General features: G+C 45.8%; 2 protein-coding genes across 4 annotated transcripts; both read left to right on the top strand.

Annotated features, from left to right (window-relative positions):
- The first annotated feature begins 94 nt into the window (after positions 1 to 94).
- On the top strand, positions 95 to 7,238 carry LOC131720862 (protein lifeguard 2-like). Of its 2 annotated transcripts, none has more exons than XM_059013160.1 (7): positions 95 to 244; positions 650 to 689; positions 1,644 to 1,681; positions 2,288 to 2,375; positions 2,464 to 2,559; positions 3,273 to 3,326; positions 3,696 to 7,238. In XM_059013160.1, the coding sequence occupies exons 1-7, from the start codon at positions 180 to 182 to the stop codon at positions 3,843 to 3,845; spliced, it is 531 nt and encodes a 176-aa protein (XP_058869143.1). In that variant the 5' UTR covers positions 95 to 179; the 3' UTR covers positions 3,846 to 7,238. The 2 variants fall into 2 exon arrangements, with proteins under 2 accessions (XP_058869143.1, XP_058869142.1); XM_059013159.1 differs by lacking the exon at positions 1,644 to 1,681 and adding an exon at positions 1,504 to 1,541 and having other exon boundaries at positions 97 to 244; positions 3,696 to 5,996.
- Positions 7,239 to 8,607: 1,369 nt separating this feature from the next.
- Positions 8,608 to 18,282, top strand: LOC117400975 (sentrin-specific protease 1). 2 transcript variants are annotated; one of them, XM_059013088.1, is made up of 19 exons: positions 8,608 to 8,989; positions 9,191 to 9,334; positions 9,818 to 9,876; positions 10,051 to 10,256; positions 10,431 to 10,515; positions 10,821 to 11,004; positions 11,216 to 11,390; positions 11,701 to 11,810; positions 12,084 to 12,331; positions 12,412 to 12,475; positions 12,730 to 12,768; positions 12,913 to 12,997; positions 13,335 to 13,481; positions 13,940 to 14,071; positions 14,620 to 14,823; positions 15,386 to 15,465; positions 15,979 to 16,063; positions 16,657 to 16,752; positions 16,933 to 18,282. In XM_059013088.1, exons 2-19 carry the CDS (start codon positions 9,213 to 9,215, stop codon positions 16,993 to 16,995), a joined length of 2,184 nt encoding a protein of 727 aa, XP_058869071.1. In that variant the 5' UTR covers positions 8,608 to 8,989; positions 9,191 to 9,212; the 3' UTR covers positions 16,996 to 18,282. The 2 variants fall into 2 exon arrangements, with proteins under 2 accessions (XP_058869071.1, XP_058869070.1); XM_059013087.1 differs by having other exon boundaries at positions 8,608 to 9,025.
- The last annotated feature ends 861 nt before the right edge of the window (positions 18,283 to 19,143 follow it).

The following is a 19,143-nucleotide window of genomic DNA, read 5'->3' as shown; positions in this document are numbered from 1 at the left end:
CTGTGCTAATAAGAGGTAAGAGAATGGGTTTCTAAGCACTAATTAAATACGTTTCATATGAATGAAACAGTTAGACACTTAGGTTTGGGGTTTATAAACTCCTTCAGCATATTAATAAAAGTAATAATAATAATAATAATAATAATAATAATAACAGTAATATTTGATAGTACATCTTTATGCTTTATCACAGTGCTGTGTTCTTCGTCACTTATCTGGTCCTGGCATGCTGCTCTGCACCAAGGTAAGATAATAACCATCATAATAATAATCATCATAATAATAATAATGTATTTATTTTACTTGGTTGTAACTGTCTCAGAATCTATACCAGGGGGTCACACTCCAGTCCTCGAAGGACCGCAGGGGTCTCCTGTTTTTCATTCCAACTTCAGCTCTCAATTGACTTCATTGATGGCATTATTTGCATAATTGGACGTGTTGAATATTGAAGGTCTTTTACAGGAGATGATTTTAAGACACTTGCTCCCCTGCCTGTACAAACACGCTGAGCCTGCAGAGAAGTGTTTGAATGTGTGGAACGATGGCTGAGTGACGGACGCTGTGGTTTATCACTCTTTACAAGCTGCTTCTCTCTCTCTCTCTCTCTCTCTCTCTCTCTCTCTCTCTCTCTCTCTCTCATTTCCAGGCGGTATTTCCCGTGGAATCTGATTCTCCTCTCTATCTTTGTAAGTACAGAGTCGTCGCCCGTCCTTCTCCTTGTAACTGTCATAGACTCTCTCCCCTCGGCTTTAAAAAAGACATCTGCTGTAAACTGACACGCCGATGAAGGTACTAGCATTAGAAACGCCTGTCTGCTTGACTCGGTTTCTTCTAGTTTCAGTAACACTGATGAAGGCACTAGCATTAGAAACGCCTGTCTGCTTGACTCGGTTTCTTCTAGTTTCAGTAACACTGATGAAGGCACTAGCATTAGAAACGCCTGTCTGCTTGACTCGGTTTCTTCTAGTTTCAATAACACTGATGAAGGCGCTAGCATTAGAAACGCCTGTCTGCTTGACTCGGTTTCTTCCAGTTTCCTCTCTGATGAAGGCACTAGCATTAGAAACGCCTGTCTGCTTGACTCGGTTTCTTCTAGTTTCAGTAACACTGATGAAGGCACTAGCATTAGAAACGCCTGTCTGCTTGACTCGGTTTCTTCTAGTTTCAGTAACACTGATGAAGGCACTAGCATTAGAAACGCCTGTCTGCTTGACTCGGTTTCTTCTAGTTTCAATAACACTGATGAAGGCGCTAGCATTAGAAACGCCTGTCTGCTTGACTCGGTTTCTTCCAGTTTCCTCTCTGATGAAGGCACTAGCATTAGAAACGCCTGTCTGCTTGACTCGGTTTCTTCCAGTTTCCTCTCTGATGAAGGCGCTCGTCAAATCGAATTTGCTTTTATCTGCGTGTGGATGAAGTCAGGTTTAACTTAATCTGGTTAACCTGTCCCCTCTCCCCCCCCCCCCCCCCCCCCCCCCCCCCGTCCTCCTCTCTGTTTAGACTCTCTCAATGTCCTACATGACTGCGATGCTGTCCAGGTATTTTTTTTGGGGGGGGGGGGATGGGGGGCATGACCTTTGACCTTGTTTCTTGTAACCTGGGTTTTGTTTCATTGCTGTTGTTGTTGCTGCTCTGCTCAGACTGTTAGCATGGCCTGCATGCTCGCCTTTATATCAAGGTACCTGTGTGTCTGTCTGTGTGCCTGTGTGCCTGTCTGTGTGTCTGTATGCCTGTCTGTCTGTGTGCCTGTCTGTCTGTCTCTCGTGTGCCTGTCTGTCTGCCTGCCTGCCTGTCTGTCTGTCTGTCTACAGCTAATGCCAAATGTTTTGCATCACCTAGGCTTTTAGGATGGAAAGCAAGCTATTTGAACATAATTTGGGTCTTTTCATTTAATGTCATGCAATCAGAGAAACTACAAAATGAGATTGCAGGAAAGTCTATGCAGTCTATGAGAGTATGCAGACCCTACATGTAGTTAACTGTCAGGGTGGCTGTGTAGGAGTGGAACTGAGTAGACATGGTGATGAGTAGACTGTCATTGTGATTCTAATTATAATGGTCCCCTCTGTGTGCTCTGTGTGTTCTGTGTTCTGTGCTGTGTGTTCTGTGCTGTGTGTTCTGTGTTCTGTGCTGTGTGTTCCGTGTTCTGTGATCTGTGTTCTGTGCTGTGTGTTCTGTGCTCTGTGTGTTCCGTGTTCTGTGCTGTGTGTTCTGTGCTCTGTGTGTTCCGTGTTCTGTGTTCTGTGTTCTGTGTTCTCTCACAGTGCGACTCTCTTCCCTCCAGCTACTACAACACCAAGTCTGTGCTCCTGTGTCTGGGGATAACGGCCATGGTGTGCCTCTCTGTCACCATATTCAGCTTCCAGACCAAGGTGAGCACGGTGTTACTGACTCCTGATCGGCACCCATCTCAGCATCACTCACATTATTAAAGACTGGGGCGTGTGTGTGTCTTTGCAGTTTGACTTCACTTCCTGTCAGGGCGTGCTGTTCGTTCTTATGATGGTCCTGTTCTTCAGTGGGATTGTGATGGCCATCGTCCTGCCCTACAGATACGTGAGTGAAACCAGGAATCATACAGAGCATTGCACACTGACACACACACATACTGACACACGCACTGACACACACACTGACACACACACTCACACACACGCACGTGCTTTTCAGTGCTCTGTCAGGCTCCGCAGTGACCCCCAGTCCTGTGTCTCTTCAGTGCTCAGTCAGGCTCCGCAGTGACCCCCAGTCCTGTGTCTCTTCAGTGCTCAGTCAGGCTCCGCAGTGACCCCCAGTCCTGTGTCTCTTCAGTGCTCAGTCAGGCTCCGCAGTGACCCCCAGTCCTGTGTCTCTTCAGTGCTCAGTCAGGCTCCGCAGTGACCCCCAGTCCTGTGTCTCTTCAGTGCTCAGTCAGGCTCCGCAGTGACCCCCAGTCCTGTGTCTCTTCAGTGCTCAGTCAGGCTCCGCAGTGACCCCCAGTCCTGTGTCTCTTCAGTGCTCAGTCAGGCTCCGCAGTGACCCCCAGTCCTGTGTCTCTTCAGTGCTCAGTCAGGCTCCGCAGTGACCCCCAGTCCTGTGTCTCTTCAGTGCTCAGTCAGGCTCCGCAGTGACCCCCAGTCCTGTGTCTCTTCAGTGCTCAGTCAGGATCCGCAGTGACCCCCAGTCCTGTGTCTCTTCAGTGCTCAGTCAGGCTCCGCAGTGACCCCCAGTCCTGTGTCTCTTCAGTGCTCAGTCAGGCTCCGCAGTGACCCCCAGTCCTGTGTCTCTTGCAGGTACCCTGGCTGCACGTTGTCTATGCGATTCTGGGGGCGATTGTTTTCACCATGGTGAGTTCACAAAAAAAAATAAACTAACAAATAAAAACATATTGAGTGTGTTCCCCATGCTAAATTCTCTCTCTCCCTCTCCTCACTACCCCCCCTCTCCTCTCCCCTCTCCTCTCCTCCTCTCCCCTCTCCCTCTCTCCTCCCCTCTCCTCTCCTCCTCTCCTCTCTCCTCTCCCCTCCTCTCCTCACTATCCTCCTCCCCTCTCCTCCTCTCTCCTCCCCTCCCCTCTCCTCCCCTCTCCTCCTCTCCCCTCCCCTCTCCTCCTCTCTCCTCTCCTCCCCTCCCCTCCCCTCTCCTCCTCTCCCCTCCCCTCTCCCCCTCTCCCCTCTCCTCTCCTCCCTCCTCCCCTCTTCCCTCTCCCCTCTCAGTTCCTAGCCTTTGACACTCAGTTGCTGATGGGTAATCGACGCTATGCGATGAGCCCGGAGGAGTACATCTTCGGAGCACTCAACATCTACCTGGACATCATCTACGTGTTCTCCTTCTTCCTGCAGATCTTTGGGTCTCAGCGGGAGTGAGGGGGCTAGCACCCCCCCACCCCCTCCCCCCCAGGAGTGAGGGGCTACAATCCACCCTCCTCGCCAGGGCTGGGGGGTCAGTCCGTGCTCTTCAATTCCAATCCCTTTTTAAAAATCAATTTCCAACCCCCCTTCGAAGGGATTGAGATGTCTTTTAGAGACAGAATAATTATCAGAATTGAAAAACAGGAATTGCCCCCCCCCCCCCCCCCCCCCCCGAACCCTGACCCTCACTCCCTGATTCACTCACACACCTCACTCACTGCTGCCCCCTGCAGTCCTTCCTGCGCATTTAATATATTTTTTTTTATATAATTTTTTGATGTGTTGGATTTTGCTGGTAAACATCCTCTTTCACTCCAGTGTGCTTCACCTGCTGCACCTCCTCTCTGTGCGTCTCCTGCGGTCGTGAATCTGCATGACGACGCGCTGCGGATTTAACTCTTTGTGTGCATGCTGGCTGCACAGTCGTAGACTAGTATTTCTTCAGCTCGCAAACTTAAGAAATGATAAGCACTGTTTAAAACATATATATATATATATATATATATATAAGAATAATAAGGGATGGCTTTGCTTTTAATAAAACGATCTTTAAACAGCTACAGACGTAGCACCGCGCTGTCGTTAGTTAGTTTATTTATTTATTTGGCAGGGGACTTTATCCAAGGCGACCTACAGGTGTGACGGAGCAGTGCAGGGTTACAATGCAAGCTTAAGATTTAAATACAGTGTAATAATAATACTACTAATATACAACATGAGCTAGGATGCAACAAGTTAGGATCACAGCAAGTTATATCTACAGTGACATGTTAGCAGTGCAATAGTGCAAGGATGGCGCATCAGCTGAGGATCCAGTATCGTGGTGCTGAGGGCAGGCAAGTCCAGTCCATTAGTAGGCGGGTTAGAGTAAGAGATCCACAAGTGCAGATTTGTGGCTCTTGTTATTGCAGGTACTGTTGTGAGCTGAGGACACGTGTATGTTGAAAAACAGCTTGTGTCCTCCGTGTAGCAAAAATGTAAGTCTTGTGTGCCTAAAAGTCGAGTGATCTGAAGTGGGTCTGTGCAGCTTTAAAGAAACTCATCTATGGAACGCTGCAAACGTGCGCCGAAGTAGAAAATTTATATTTTTTTGCTCAAATAACTTCGCAATCGGAGTGCTGCGTGGCTTGAATCTGCAGGTTAGCATGTGACTCCACGTACACGGGGACAACCGTTCAGGCGTTTCAACGCACACGGCCGCGGTGCATTCTGGTAAGTGTAGTCCCGCTGTGAAAGGTACCTGAGCCAGGTACGACTTCCCAGAATGCACTGCGGTTGTGAACGGTCCCAAACTGTCCTCGTGTTCAACGTGCAGTCGTGTGGCGACCCTAAAGCTGACTAACGTTACCTGAAAAAGTATTAAAAACAAAATATATTTTTTAAACCTGAAAAGATTTGAATTAAAGAAGATAGTTGTGTATTTTTTGTACAGCGAGGCTCAGTACAAAGCCCGTGAAATTGTGGCTGTGCGGCTTTAAGCACTGCATGGAGGTCTGTTGTAAAAGTCTTGAGCAGTGTTGTATTAACGTGCTAGCAGCTTCAAACGCCTTCGTGTGACCGCCCCGCCTCTCCCTTGTCGAGTTGCGATGTTCGAGTGCTGCTGGGTTCGGTCCGATATTGAGGTAGCATTCTAACTGCCTCCTCATATGAAGAGGATGCAATTGTACCCCCATATAAAGCAATGGGAAAAAAATGAAAATATGAAAAATATATTTATTATGTGTCCAAATTCTACTTCCCCCCGACCCCCCCCCCCCCCCAGCTATTTTTTTTTATGAAAATTGCATGAAAGGGTTAACTCACACTGCAGTGCATTGTGGTACTTGTAGTCCTGCAGCTCTTTGAATTGCAGAGGCCCCTTCGTTTTCGAGTGATAAAGATGACGTGACACATTGACCTGTCTGCAAGGCGGGGGGGGGCGGAATTGCTTTATCAAAATGTGGAAGTAATGTATGGACTGTTTAAATGGAAGGCTGACGTACTCCATTGTAACTGATTTAATTGAGGCTGTAAATTAAATGTATGTAACTCGCTCTCTCTATATATTTTAATGAATGTGTATAAATGATATTATACATCTGACTTAATAAAAGATGAATTCATTGATCTACGTTTATATACAGGTATATATGGATTAGTGAATAATATTGTTGCTCTGTATTCATGCATTCTCTCACTAGACATTTTTAATGGACTATTTGAATACAAAGAAGTAAAGGCAGGTCAAAGTTATCAAAATGGATGGGGGGATGGGGGGACTGTATCCTTCTGTCCCGGTCAGTCTGAAATCAGAGGGAAAAGACAGGGGGGCATGCAAATATGCAAAAAAACAGAGGCACTTTTTCAGGACCAGCGGCTTGAAAGCTGGTTCCAGGAGACCACCGGGAGACCTAGTTTGAGGCTTTGCTGTATCAAACCCCAAGTCTCCCCTGGTGTGCCGTGCAGGGTCCTGAAACCTCGTTTCAAGCCACAAAGCGGTTCCGTGTTCCCTCAGCTTAATGGATTGGTCTAAACTGTGGCAGTTCTAACGGCAGCTGCCATTTAATTATCTGATCAGACCCTAATCTCCCATGTGTACCCTGATGGACTCTCTCTCTCTCACACACACACACACACACACACACACACACACACACACACACACACACACACACACACACTGCTGCAGAAATTCAATATCCCCTCCTGCTTTAACCCATTCAGCACCAAATCCATTTTTCAGGTATGCAAAATGCAGAGCATACGCTGTGTCGTGTAGTTTGATGCATTACGATTTCGGACTTAACTTTGTGAGGTTAAGAAAAATTAGAGCAAGTTATCATAACAGCAAATAGTTAAAAGAGAAAAAAAAATGACAAGTACACCCCGTCCTCAAATGAGGACACTGGCACCTAATGGGATAACGATGTTATGCGGGTGGCTTGAGATCAAATCCGCACACCCCAAATTCTATAACAACGTGTTTGTTTTTTTGTGTTCTATGGCTTGCTGTTTATGATAGATTTATAGATAGACAGACATATAGATCTCAATAGAAATAAGCGAGTGTGGTTACCATGGCATCAAAAGCCTTGAAGTAGCTCCAGTGTTAGTTTTCAAGCACGCTTTCCCTTGATAAAGGTGTGTGAAACATCGCGAAACGTTGGGAAGTTGCCTCTTTCCAGCACTGACGTGTATGCAGTCGCTTGGGTGTTTTGTGAGGTCTATCCCATGTTTACCTGCTCCGATCTCTGATTTGCTCACATTGAACCATACGGGATTCATTATTGATGTATTTATTTTGTAAAATAAATGAAGTATTTTGTGTACATGGTTAATAAAGTATTCAATACAGACTTACCAGCCGAATTTGTCCCCTGATTATTATTATTATTATTATTATTATTATTATTATTATTATTTGCGTTTCTTCATCTGGAAAATTGCATTGACTTGGACTTATGGAGAGCAGCTTCTACACACACTGACACACACACACACACACACACACACACACCCGGGAGCCCTTTTCTCTGTCACACACCTGCTTTGTGCATCACAATTATGATCCCTAACTACTCCACACACAATAGTGCTGAATTTAGAAATGCCTATATATATATATATATATATATATATATATATATATATATATATATATATATATATATATATATATAATAAATTCAACAGTAAACGTTTCGCCCTGGAATTTCTTCGATCGAAACGTTTGTTCCTGAACTTATCGACTTTATTTTAGTATGTCTACATCTCTGTAAAGGAGAGATCATGTTCACCTGTATTTATATAATAAGATGGTTAAGATGAGGGAACACGCAGTCACTTTATCAGGAGCTTGAAACCTGGATCCGAGCCTCACAGCGGCCTCATCTTAACACCACAACTGCGACTGATCATAATATAAATACTGGGGTGCCTGCCAGTAGGGTTCCCAATATTAACTGGTTGTCAGTACTGGTGATATTATCAATGTTATCTATACCCGGCACTGTAATGCAAAAACAGACGCACCGTTTTGTCACCTTATAAATAAACCACGCCGAAACAAGCCATTAAATACACTCAAACTGTTTTTAAAAACGTAATAGCTACACAAATAATAATAATAATAATAATAATAATAATTTAAATAGTGAATTAACTGCACACAATGAGTTTTTTTCTTTATTTCAAAATGTCAGGTTACAAATACAGAGTCGACAAACCGTATAGTAAATCTATATAAATTACGCACCCGCCAATTCCTAATAATAATAATAATAATAATAATAATAATAATAATAATAATAATAATAGTAATAATAATAATAATAATTTAAATAGTGAATTAACTGCACACAATGAGTTTTTTTCTTTATTTCAAAATGTCAGGTTACAAATACAGAGTCGACAAACCGTATAGTAAATCTATATAAATTACGCACCCGCCAATTCCTAATAATAATAATAATAATAATAATAATAATAATAATATTAATAATTTAAATAGTGAATTAACTGCACACAATGAGTTTTTTTCTTTATTTCAAAATGTCAGGTTACAAATACAGAGTCGACAAACCGTATAGTAAATCTATATAAATTACGCACCCGCCAATTCCTAATAATAATAATAATAATAATAATAATAATAATAATAATAATAGTAATAATAATAATAACTGACACGGCTAAGGGCTGTTTACAGCGGAGGGTTGTGTCGTTTATATCAAAACAAACCCTCCGTTTCCTCGACACAGCGACTGAGCCAGGCCCGGCCAATCCCCGAGGAGCGCACTGCCGCTCGGTCGTTTTCTTGGGCAGCTTGTCCAATGGAGGCCCCGGTTGCTCGGGGATGGGGCCTCGGCCATGTTGTTGTTGTGTGTTTGAATGAGGAAGGAGCGGGAGCGAGAGAGCGAGAGAGACCGAGGCTTTTTCTGTTAAAACCAGGGTTTAGAGTTTTTTTCCCCCCGTCTGCAGCCCTTCCCTGAGAGGCTGGGGAGGAGAGAGGGCGAGGGGTTTTATTTTTTAAATGTTTTATTTGTTTTGACATTTAACAGGACGGTGCGGTCGGTTTTCAACTCCCCGGTTGAGGGACCGGAAAGCAGCGCGTTTTCGAGGTGCAGCTGGAGAGAGTTGTTTCGACTTCACTTTTTGTATGTTTTTATTATTATTATTATTATTATTATTATTATTATTATTATTATTATTATTATTATTATTACTACTACAAATTACACACCCGGACTTGTGTGTGTGTCTGTGGTCGGTCCTAAACAGAGTTCCTGTACTATATATTTATTTATTATCATTTTTTACAGCTTTTGTAACAAAAAACAAAACATGTTTAATAAACTGTACGAGTGGTTGGGGATCGCTGGTACCCCCCGGAACGGAGCGGGCGATGGAGCAGCAACGCCGAGCCCGCACGCCCGGTGCTCAGCGAGGAAAAGACCGTGGAGCAGGCAAGTTTCTGAAATGGACTTTATATTAACTTAATAACCTATACCGTACCGTGAGTGAGTGAGCTGCTGCACCTGCATTCATTATATATATATATATATATATATATATATATATATATATATATATATATATACGTGGTGGTGGTAGGAGCAAATATATATGTGACATTGCTTATTATTTATTTTATTAGCGTGGTTTAAGACTATATTGTAATACTTTAGAAGTGCTTCTCGCTACTTTTTAAATGTTATTATCCAAGGAAAACCGCGATGCTGTTCCCACAGATTATCGAAACGCAGCGTTACAGTTTTAAAGGTCTTTGTTTTGATAACTTTCTTTCAATACGTTACTTTCTCGCAATAGTGTGTGTGTGCGTGTATTTCTTTTTCAAGGCTGGTTCTTCAGTTTTGAATAGGTTTGTAAATGATTCCTGGTTTGTCTGAATGTATTTGATTTTATTTTGCGTTTTTATATCTCCGCAGGGTCGGTGAAGCTGCCGACGCGGAGCCGGAGGACAGAGAAGTTAAGAAGTTCAGAATGGGTTTGTTCATTTTTATTTATTTTTGTTGTTTTTTTTACAGATGTGTTTTTTTATGATGCTCTCCAATGCACAGCATTACTCAACAATCACTAGATTCAAACTTCAAAATAAAGTGACAGCTGTATAATTTCTGTTTTTAGTATTTTTTTTTTTTAATTTGTATAATTATTACAGGTGAGCTGTTGGGTTCTGTGAAAGACGCGGCAGACGGGATGAGAAGCCAGGGCAGCAACGCGGTGTCCTGGGTGCGAAATAACCTGAGCCCGGCTCTGAGCTCCGTGCTCCTAAGAGCCTCTCAGGGGACGCACAGCGACCGAGCCCGCCCTCTACCCCCGACCCCGACCCGGACCCAGACCCGCTACCTGCCGGAACAGAGCGAGGTACCAGTACCGAACCGCGCTGGCTGGATCTCTGACCAAAAAATACAAATAAATAAGCATACAAATCAGCATTAGCAATCTTTAAAACTGACGAAAAATAATTTAAAAATAATTGCATGGCTTGTTGCAGCGCAGGGCAGCGACTCTCTCTGATGTCTTTTTCTGTTTGTCCAGTTTTTGAGGAGGACTCCCGGGCCCATCAGCGAAACTTTCCCCCCTCCTCCCGGGAACTGCGACTGGAACGCTTCCTCCAAAACCGGTAACATTTCATCTGAGTTCAAAAACAGATACACACGTGAATAAATCAAAGTTGTATACACAGACTGTCTCGCAAGCCAGGCACAGGCAGTCCGGCACACACGTTTCTATCAGCTGTTTATCTCAATCCCATTCACAGGGGGTGCATCGATGAATCGTAATGCTTTCATCACATGATGTACCCTATCTTAACTTATTAACTACCAAAAAAAAAAACACAAGCTGCATTTATGTAATGTTACATTTTTGAAAACAGTTCTTTCTTTATGTGTTATTATTGTTTGTGTGTTGTCCTTTCTCTCCCAGAGTTCTCTCATGGTTCAGGTGATTGTGAGGGACGCTCTGTTCCCGCGGCTGCGGTTTTTGAAAGCTGCAAATCGAACGGACACTCTCACAGCGCGGGCCCCGCCCCGCTCCCCCGTGCCGCGGCCAGACCAGCGCAGCCCCTCCTGGGAAGAAGCCTGCGTCTCGGAGCGCGCAGAACCCACGGGTGAGACCAGAACCAGAGACCTGGGCTGTACGCCTAGAATTTTAGGATTGAGACACAAATCTATGAACATAATTTAGATCTTTTTATTTACCATCATGCAAAGAAACTACAAAAATGATATTTCAAAAGTATTTCAGTATTTCATGCTGGGTTTTGAAATGTCACATTTTTAAATGTTGGTCTCTCTCTGTCTCGCTCTCGCTCTCTGCAGCAGCAGTGGTGTCAGCGGTGTGCCGTGCAGCCCCCAGCCCTGCAGCTCCATGTATGACGAGAGCGTCCCCGTCCGAGTGCTGGCCAGCCCGTCCCTGAGCAGCTCCTCCCTGCACAGCAGCCCCCAGAGCACCCGGAGAGGGGCGAGGAGACAGGGGCGGGGCGCTGCGGAGGAGGTGAGAGGGGGGCGCTGCGGAGGGGAGGGGACAGAAGAGAGAGGAGGGGACGGGACGGGACGGGAGAGAGGGGGAGCACTGCAGAGGGGAGAGGAGAGGAGAGGGGGGGGGCACTGCGGAGGGGATGGGATGGGGGCACAGGATAGGAAGGAGTGAGGAAGGAAGAAAGACACACAGGGATAAGTATCTGAATTGGCTGAAGTTTTAATTAACTTGTGTTTGTGTGTGTGTGTGTGTGTCTCTGTCTCTCTGTCTGTCTGTTGTGTGTGTGTGTGTGTGTCTCTCTCTCTCTCTGTCTGTGTGTGTGCAGTCTGTGCGCAGGGAGGAGAAGGAGGTGTACAGGCAGCTTCTGGAGATGGTGTCTGGAAGCAAGCCCCGAGGATCCCCCTCGTACACGGGCCGACACTCCCACAGAGACCTGTGAGTACGAGAGCTACTGCGTTCAGAGAGGGAAGCAGAAAAACTCCACTTACAAAGAACAACAGTTTGAGTCCTTGTGTAATGCAGCCACTGATGCAAACACCAGGACTGGAAATGAGACCCCTGTTGCACAGCGGTGCCACCCATTCCAGGTTTTACTACCAGCTTGATTAGCCCCAGTGTGTGTGTGTATAGGTAACAAGCTCAGGGGTGTCGCAGTAAAGCCAGGAATGGATCACACTGCTGTGTAACACTGCTGTTTTTTCTTTCCAGGTCCAGTTTCCTGAGCAGCAGAAGCTGCTTGATCCGGACAGCGCCCCCTAGCTGGCTGGAGGAGGAGGACGGAGAGGAGCGGCTGGGCGGGACCTGCAGCGACTCTCCCATTCCCAGTAGCCAGGTCTCCAGCGCACTGCCCAGTCCGCTGGCCGGGAGCAGTCCCCTGTCCAACCACGGGTTTGAGGGGGACGCTGTCTCTCTGTCAGTCCCCTCGCTCCTCATTCAGGATGACACACAGTCCTCGGGTGAGTCCCACGCGTCCTGGCTGTAGGTCACGATGAAACTGGAAAAGGACGTTTTATTTATTCATTTATTTATTTTGCAGCCCCTGACTCGGATTCTGTGATTTTCGTGAAGGAGCAACATGCTAAAGAAACAGAGCCCACGAGGTAGGCGTCTGTCTTCCTGTCGCGTGTGGTTTTAATTCCACTGCAATGCAAACTTCACACTGCAGCCAAGATCAAAGAAGCACAGGAGAGAGGGGGCTTCTCCATGCTTCTTAAGTTATTACACTTTCTTAGACTTTTACTGTGGGTAACTTTTTTTATTTTTTATAATGGATAGTTCTTATAAGCAGTAAGAGAATTGATTTTCAAGCCGTGGTCAGTATCACTGTTAACAGTTCTGTTTCTCTCCCCTGCAGTGCCCCATACTTCCATGCAGAGCTGTGGATTAAAGAGCTGTAAGTGTCTGTTCTTATTATAGATCACGCTCCGTCTGTCTCTGCTGTAATGAGACACTCTGTCTGTCTGTCTCCCCTGTTTTAACAGCTCTGTCTGTAAACCCTGCTGTAGCTGTTAGATCACACTCTGTCTGTCTCCTGCAGGACCAGTCTGTATGATTCCCGCGCTCGTGGGAGACGGAGGCTGATTGAGGAGCAGGAGGGGATCACCCTGCAGCTGCAGAAACAGGTACTGGAGCTCCCAGGGGTTCAGCGGGGCTCCCAGGGACCCCCCCACCCCCACCCCTGCACTGGAGCAGCACTGGAATCGGCTCCTTGGTAGCGGATCCCTGCTTCTTTTTAAGAACTTCTCCGTTTGTTTTAGTTGTAGAAGTAACTCTCACAGGATCAGGTTTATTTTGTCTAAATTTCTTCAGTCGGCTGCGTGCTCTTCTGTAGCGGCGCTGTCTCATCGATCAGTCTCTAGGATTTCTCAAGAAAAGAAAAAAACATTTGGCCACAGCTGTGTATTGGTAGCTGTGAGGCCCCCCCTCTCACCCTGTCATCGTCTCCCCCCTCCCCTCCAGCGCCTGGTCGAGGAGGGCCGACAGAGTCAGGGGTCCGTTGAGCTCAGACTCCGCGTTCCCCTGGAGAAGGAGGTTCCCGTGGTAACCGTCATCAAGGAGCTCAAGCCTGAGCCAATCAGAGAAGAGGAGTTCCCGCCGTTGACTCAGGTACAAGACGGTGATTATCACCTCAATAATGCTGATGAAGGCACTAGCATTAGAAACGCCTGTCTGCTTGACTCGGTTTCTTCTAGTTTCAATAACACTGATGAAGGCACTAGCATTAGAAACGCCTGTCTGCTTGACTCGGTTTCTTCTAGTTTCAGTAACACTGATGAAGGCACTAGCATTAGAAACGCCTGTCTGCTTGACTCTGTTTCTTCTAGTTTCAATAACACTGATGAAGGCACTAGCATTAGAAACGCCTGTCTGCTTGACTCGGTTTCTTCTAGTTTCAATAACACTGATGAAGGCGCTAGCATTAGAAACGCCTGTCTGCTTGACTCGGTTTCTTCTAGTTTCAGTAACACTGATGAAGGTGCTAGCATTAGAAACGCCTGTCTGCTTGACTCGGTGTTGTAATAACTCTGAAGGTGTGTAACCTGTCGCTCGGTTTGGTTGCCTAGGCGATGGAGGAGGAGGTGCGGAGCGCGCTGAAGGGTGGTCACCAGGACGAGGTGCTGAGCGAGGGGTTCCGCTTGACCATCACGCGAAAGGATCTGCAGACACTGAGCCACCTCAACTGGCTCAACGACGAGGTGAGGAGACGGGCGGGCACTGCTGCCTGGGGTCCAATATATCTGCCATTAGATAGGAATGAGAACATAGCCAGGGCAGTGAAGGGGTGAGGGAGAGGGAAGCTTACATCTGTATGAAAACCAGGCCACAGGCTTTACTATAAACACTGGTTATATACACACACACACACAAACACACACACACACACACGCACGCAGACGCAGGCTGCTACCCCCTGTAATACTCTGTCTCTATACACACACACTCTCACACAGCAAGGTGAACTTGACTCCACAGTGTTTCCCAGTCTGTTCTGGTCCTGCTTGACTCCACAGTGTTTCCCAGTCCGTTCTGGTCCTGTTTGACTCCGCAGTGTTTCCCAGTCTGTTCTGGTCCTGCTTGACTCCGCAGTGTTTCCCAGTCTGTTCTGGTCCTGCTTGACTTCGCAGTGTTTGCCAGTCTGTTCTGGTCCTGCTTGACTCAGCAGTGTTTCCCAGTCTGTTCTGGTCCACTTCTCCTCTGCTGATTTAGTTTCTGTACCCAGGCTCTGGTTCTCTTGTCCTGGCAGGTGATTAATTTCTACATGAACCTGCTGGCAGAGCGCAGCAAGCGGCCCGGCCTGCCCCGAGTGCACGCCTTCAACACCTTCTTCTACCCCAAAGTGCGCAGCGCCGGATTCAGCGCCGTGCGACGCTGGACCAAGAAGGTGGACGTGTTCTCCATGGACATCCTGCTGGTCCCCGTCCACCTGGGCGTGCACTGGTGTCTCGCGGTGAGTCCTGGGAGTACTGGTCTTAGTAATAGGCGGAATGCGAACGCTAGTCGCCGTAGTAACAGTGGAGCAAAAAAATTAAAATGCCAGGCGATTGATTGATAGATACATACCTTTTGTTTTTTAATTGGCTGCCTAGTTGACTATCATATTATCATAAGTTTCAGAGATGCGCAGACCGACCGTTCAGACGGAGAGCTCCACTGAAATCAGGCGCTGACAATCAGGGGAGGGTCGATCGGGCTGATTCAGCATTCAGCGTGACAGGAGTGAAGAAACAGCTGCTTGGGTTTGTGTGGATCGCTGTTCTGCACAGAGTCTAAGAGAAGCAGCGATCATCACAGACCCGAGCTGCTGTTTCTTCACTCCTGTCGCTCTGAATGCTGAATCAGCCCGATGGAGACTCTGATCCGGACAGTGGAGTCGTCCGATCGTGTGGCTTCAGGAATGTCTTCAGCTGTAAAAATCCTTAAGAGGCTAATACTGTCACTAAAAGAAAAAAAAGCAATCAAACTGTCCTGCTCTTCATTTTAAATGTGTTGTTTTTATTTTTTTATTGCAGGTTGTGGATCTGCGGAAGAAATCCATCTGTTATTTCGACTCTATGGGAGGGACCAATGACGAGGCCTGCAGGATACTGCTGTACGTTTTTATGTATTTAATAAAATGTATACATCAAAATTAATAACTGGTTTGTGCAACAGTGGAGTGGAGATGCAGCTAACCTCTGTGTGTGTATTCTCTCCCCGTCCCTCTGTATCTCTCTCTCTCTCTCTCTCTCTCTCTCTCTCTCTCTCTCTCTCTCTCTCTCTCTCTCTCTCTGTCTCCTTACTTTCTCTGTTCCTCTGTCTTGCGCGCTCTCTCTCTCTCTCTTTCTACTGTCTGTCTGTCCCTCTCTCTGTCTCTTTCTTTCTTTCTTTCTTTCTTTCTTTTTCTGTCTCGCTCTCTCCGTCCCTCTGTATCTCTCTCTCTCTCTCTCTCTCTCTCCTGTCTGTCTGTCCCTCTCTCTGTCTGTCGCTTTCTTTCTTTTTTTCTCTCTCTCTCTCTCTCTCTCTGTCTCTCTCTGTGTCGCTCTCTCTCTGTGTCTCTCTCTCTCTGTGTCTCTCTGTCTCTCTCTCTCTCTCTGTCCCTCGCTCTGTCTGTCTGTATTTGCAGGCAGTACCTGAAGCAGGAGAGCCAGGACAAGAGGAACACGTCCCTGGACCTGGGTGGCTGGCAGCTGCAGTGCAGGAGACGAAACGTGAGTACAGACCCGGCTTCACAGGAGGAGGAGGAGGAGGAGGGGGGGGGCTTTATTATACCAGGAGGTTCAAATCTCAGCTCAGCGAGTACAGAGCCGGCTTCATCTCGTTTAAAAACAGTTGCAGCAGAGGTGATCAATCTCTAGCTGAACTGGGGGCTGTTCTTTCAGGGACAGGAGTGAAGGACGTCTCCTTGAATCTCCCGACTAGCCCACTAAGTGTTTCTGGGTTCAGTCTTATTTTTGTACATGCTGCAGCTCCTCCCTTGAGTGTAGAAAGCGAACTGGTTATGACACGGTTGCTATGCTTCAAGCACTGTCCACCCTGCGTCGTGTTCACTCTGCCACGTGCACAGCCTTGAGCTGCAGAAAGAAACTCTCAGTCCGTTCCATGACGAGCCTTCTCGACTCGGAGCTTTTAAAAGGCATCGAGCTTCTCTCTGTGTTTCTCAAGCCTTTTACACACTCCAGAGCTGCAGCAACCCATTCTTCAACTGCCCGATTTATCTGATTTACTGAGATCGAGCTCTCCGCTGAAATCGGTCTGTCTGTCTGTCTGTCTGTCTGTCTGTCTGTCTGTCCCGCTCCTGCAGGAAATCCCTCAGCAGATGAACGGAAGCGACTGTGGAATGTTCACCTGTAAATACGCCGATTACATCACCAAAGACAAGCCAATCACATTCACACAGGTGAGTCCCGAATTCGTATGCGGGCGTCCTCCGATCCCCAAGCCGTTCCCCCCTCTTTACACCCAGGAGCGCCACAGCGGGTGCGAGCTACTGCCTCCTGGAGGACAAAGGCCAGTCCTGCAGGGGTCCGTCTGGAAACTAAACAAATCTGTTTTTACTCTCTCTCTCTCTCCCCTGCAGAAACACATGCCCTATTTCCGACGGAGAATGGTTTGGGAGATTTTGAACAAGAAACTTTTGTGAGCCAGGGCAGCGAGCAGGGGCCATGGAGAGAGACAGAGAGAGAGTCTCCTGGAGGTCTGAGGAGACCACTGGCACTTCAGACGGACAGACAGACAGAGAGACATGACTGTACTGGACCAGCAAGCAGCCCCTCTCAGTACAGACACTAATCTCGCTGCCACAGACGAGCAGCCCTTGAACCCAGCCAGTGTGTGTGTGGGCTGGACGCTTCCATCCCCTCTATTAACAAACGAGACACCAGCACGATATCACAATGCACATTTGTATTTATAGATAAAGATATATTTTTTTGTGTTTGTTTCAAAATACCCTTAAGAAAACAGTTGCAGGGGTTCATTGTGTTCTGTATTTCTACCCCGGCTTCCGTGCTGTAAGGAGTCAGGCACTAGAGGTATCTTAAAAAAAAAAAAAAAGAACTCTTCAATTTGTCAACCTGGATTTCAGAATTTCAAACACGCATGCATCTAACTTAGGTAGCCTTGTTTTTGGAACAAAAATTGTCATTTATGTCAAAGACTTTTTTGTATTTCGGTCTGAACCTGCACTAATGTGTAATAATAATAATAGTTATTTTTATTACTATTTCTTAATATTTTGCATGGTAGCCCCGATCAATGCGTCAGTACATCATTCACCGTGAAATGACTCCTCTGTGAGTGTGCGGTTCTGTGTGCTGTTTGTTTGTCAAAGAAACAAGCAGAGGGGTCGCAGTTGCACCTTTTGAACAGCAGGGGGTGCCAGAGCTGCTCGTAATGGAGCTCTGATGCTGTTTAACTCTTTAAGGTACAAGGGACACGTGTGTCCCACTCAAATCAAAACGGTGCTAGCGTTCTTGTCTTTGCAATGAGGTTTCGCACGGAAAAGACTGGGTTTAAAATGTACTGACGGGTCGCATCCGGTCGTCCGAATGGCCAGTTTGCTCCTCGTGATGCGTATATCTGGCGGGCTGAGGCAGAATCGTGGTGCGGGGGTGGGGGATCAGAATTGAATGGACCCCAACCAACTAGCAAACAAGGCTGCATGCTGAGGGACATTCTGTAAAGCAGGGCTTCCCAACCCCGCTCCTTAAAAAAAAAAAAAAAAAAGTTATCGCCAACTTGAAATCCGCAACTGTTTATGAGCTGAAAACAAGTTAAGAGTTCTAATTATGCAAATTTATCAGTTCAATTCAGGGTCTAGTTGAGTAATTGAGAGTTCAGTTGGAATGAAAACCAGCAGACACAGGGGGTCCCCACGGCCGGGGTTGGGAAACACTGATATAAAGGATTATTATTATTATTATTATTATTATTATTTTTTTTTTTTTAAAAACCGACCACTTTTTCCAACCCGTCACCTTGTTTCAATCGCCCCCGTTTGAAATGAACCCTTTTTCACTTTCTGATTGAATAATACGCTTCTTGATAATGATCAAACTTGGTCTTTATTTTAATGAGGATATTATTATTATTATTATTATTATTATTATTATTATTTAAGAAAAACAATTCTGCGGACACAACTCGAGACCTCTCTTCTGAATCCGTTCAAATTGAAATTCCTTACTTCCGAGACGCTGTTCTATTTAAAAATGTAAACATCTTCTTAAATCGGAGATGGGAAATAAAAATATATTTTCAGCTATTAGGAATATGTTTCAAAGACTATGTGTGGTCTCTTGTTAGTCTTGTATTTCATATGCATTTTGTACTTTAGTATTATTATTATCTATTTTGTATTAAATTTTGAGGAAGAACTGGTTTGTAGAACTATTCAAATTCAAGTCTTCAATTCTGTTAATAAAATGGAGAACGGTAGAATTTGCTGGCTATTCTTTCATGTGTCCCCTATATGTATAATTGACTCGAGGAGAGTTTGTTGTACCCGCCCCAGGATGCATCAGGGGGTTAATGAAACTATACCATGGGCGTATTTTGAACTGGCCTCTTTAACCACATCCAAGCAAATGCATGATCGCCTCACATGCTGAAGATGCCATCCCTCCATATCAAGCAATGGGAAACAGAAACAGAAGATATTTTTAATTAAAATATATATATAATATGTGTGCAAAACCGTATATTTGACCCCAGCTATTTAAAAACAATGTCATGCATGAACAGGTTCAAATCGTTTGAGTTTAAATGCATGGTTTATGAACGCGTCCGT

This window comes from Acipenser ruthenus, chromosome 45 (genome assembly GCF_902713425.1).
Source record: "Acipenser ruthenus chromosome 45, fAciRut3.2 maternal haplotype, whole genome shotgun sequence".
NCBI lineage: Eukaryota > Metazoa > Chordata > Actinopteri > Acipenseriformes > Acipenseridae > Acipenser > Acipenser ruthenus.
The sequence above is the reverse complement of the archived record's forward strand: the minus strand, read 5'-3'. Positions and strand labels throughout refer to the sequence as shown.

What these genes read in the sequence shown, in the direction of transcription:
- LOC131720862 (XM_059013160.1), top strand. Translation starts at nt 180, where the DNA reads ATGCTTTATCACAGTGCTGTGTTCTTCGTCACTTATCTGGTCCTGGCA. An exon ending in TATTCAGCTTCCAGACCAAG is followed by an intron (nt 2,376 to 2,463) that starts GTGAGCACGGTG and finishes GTGTCTTTGCAG; the next exon opens with TTTGACTTCACTTCCTGTCA. An exon ending in GGGCGATTGTTTTCACCATG is followed by an intron (nt 3,327 to 3,695) that starts GTGAGTTCACAA and finishes CTCCCCTCTCAG; the next exon opens with TTCCTAGCCTTTGACACTCA.
- LOC117400975 (XM_059013088.1), top strand. Translation starts at nt 9,213, where the DNA reads ATGTTTAATAAACTGTACGAGTGGTTGGGGATCGCTGGTACCCCCCGG. An exon ending in CCCTGCAGCTGCAGAAACAG is followed by an intron (nt 12,998 to 13,334) that starts GTACTGGAGCTC and finishes CCTCCCCTCCAG; the next exon opens with CGCCTGGTCGAGGAGGGCCG. An exon ending in AGCCAATCACATTCACACAG is followed by an intron (nt 16,753 to 16,932) that starts GTGAGTCCCGAA and finishes TCTCCCCTGCAG; the next exon opens with AAACACATGCCCTATTTCCG.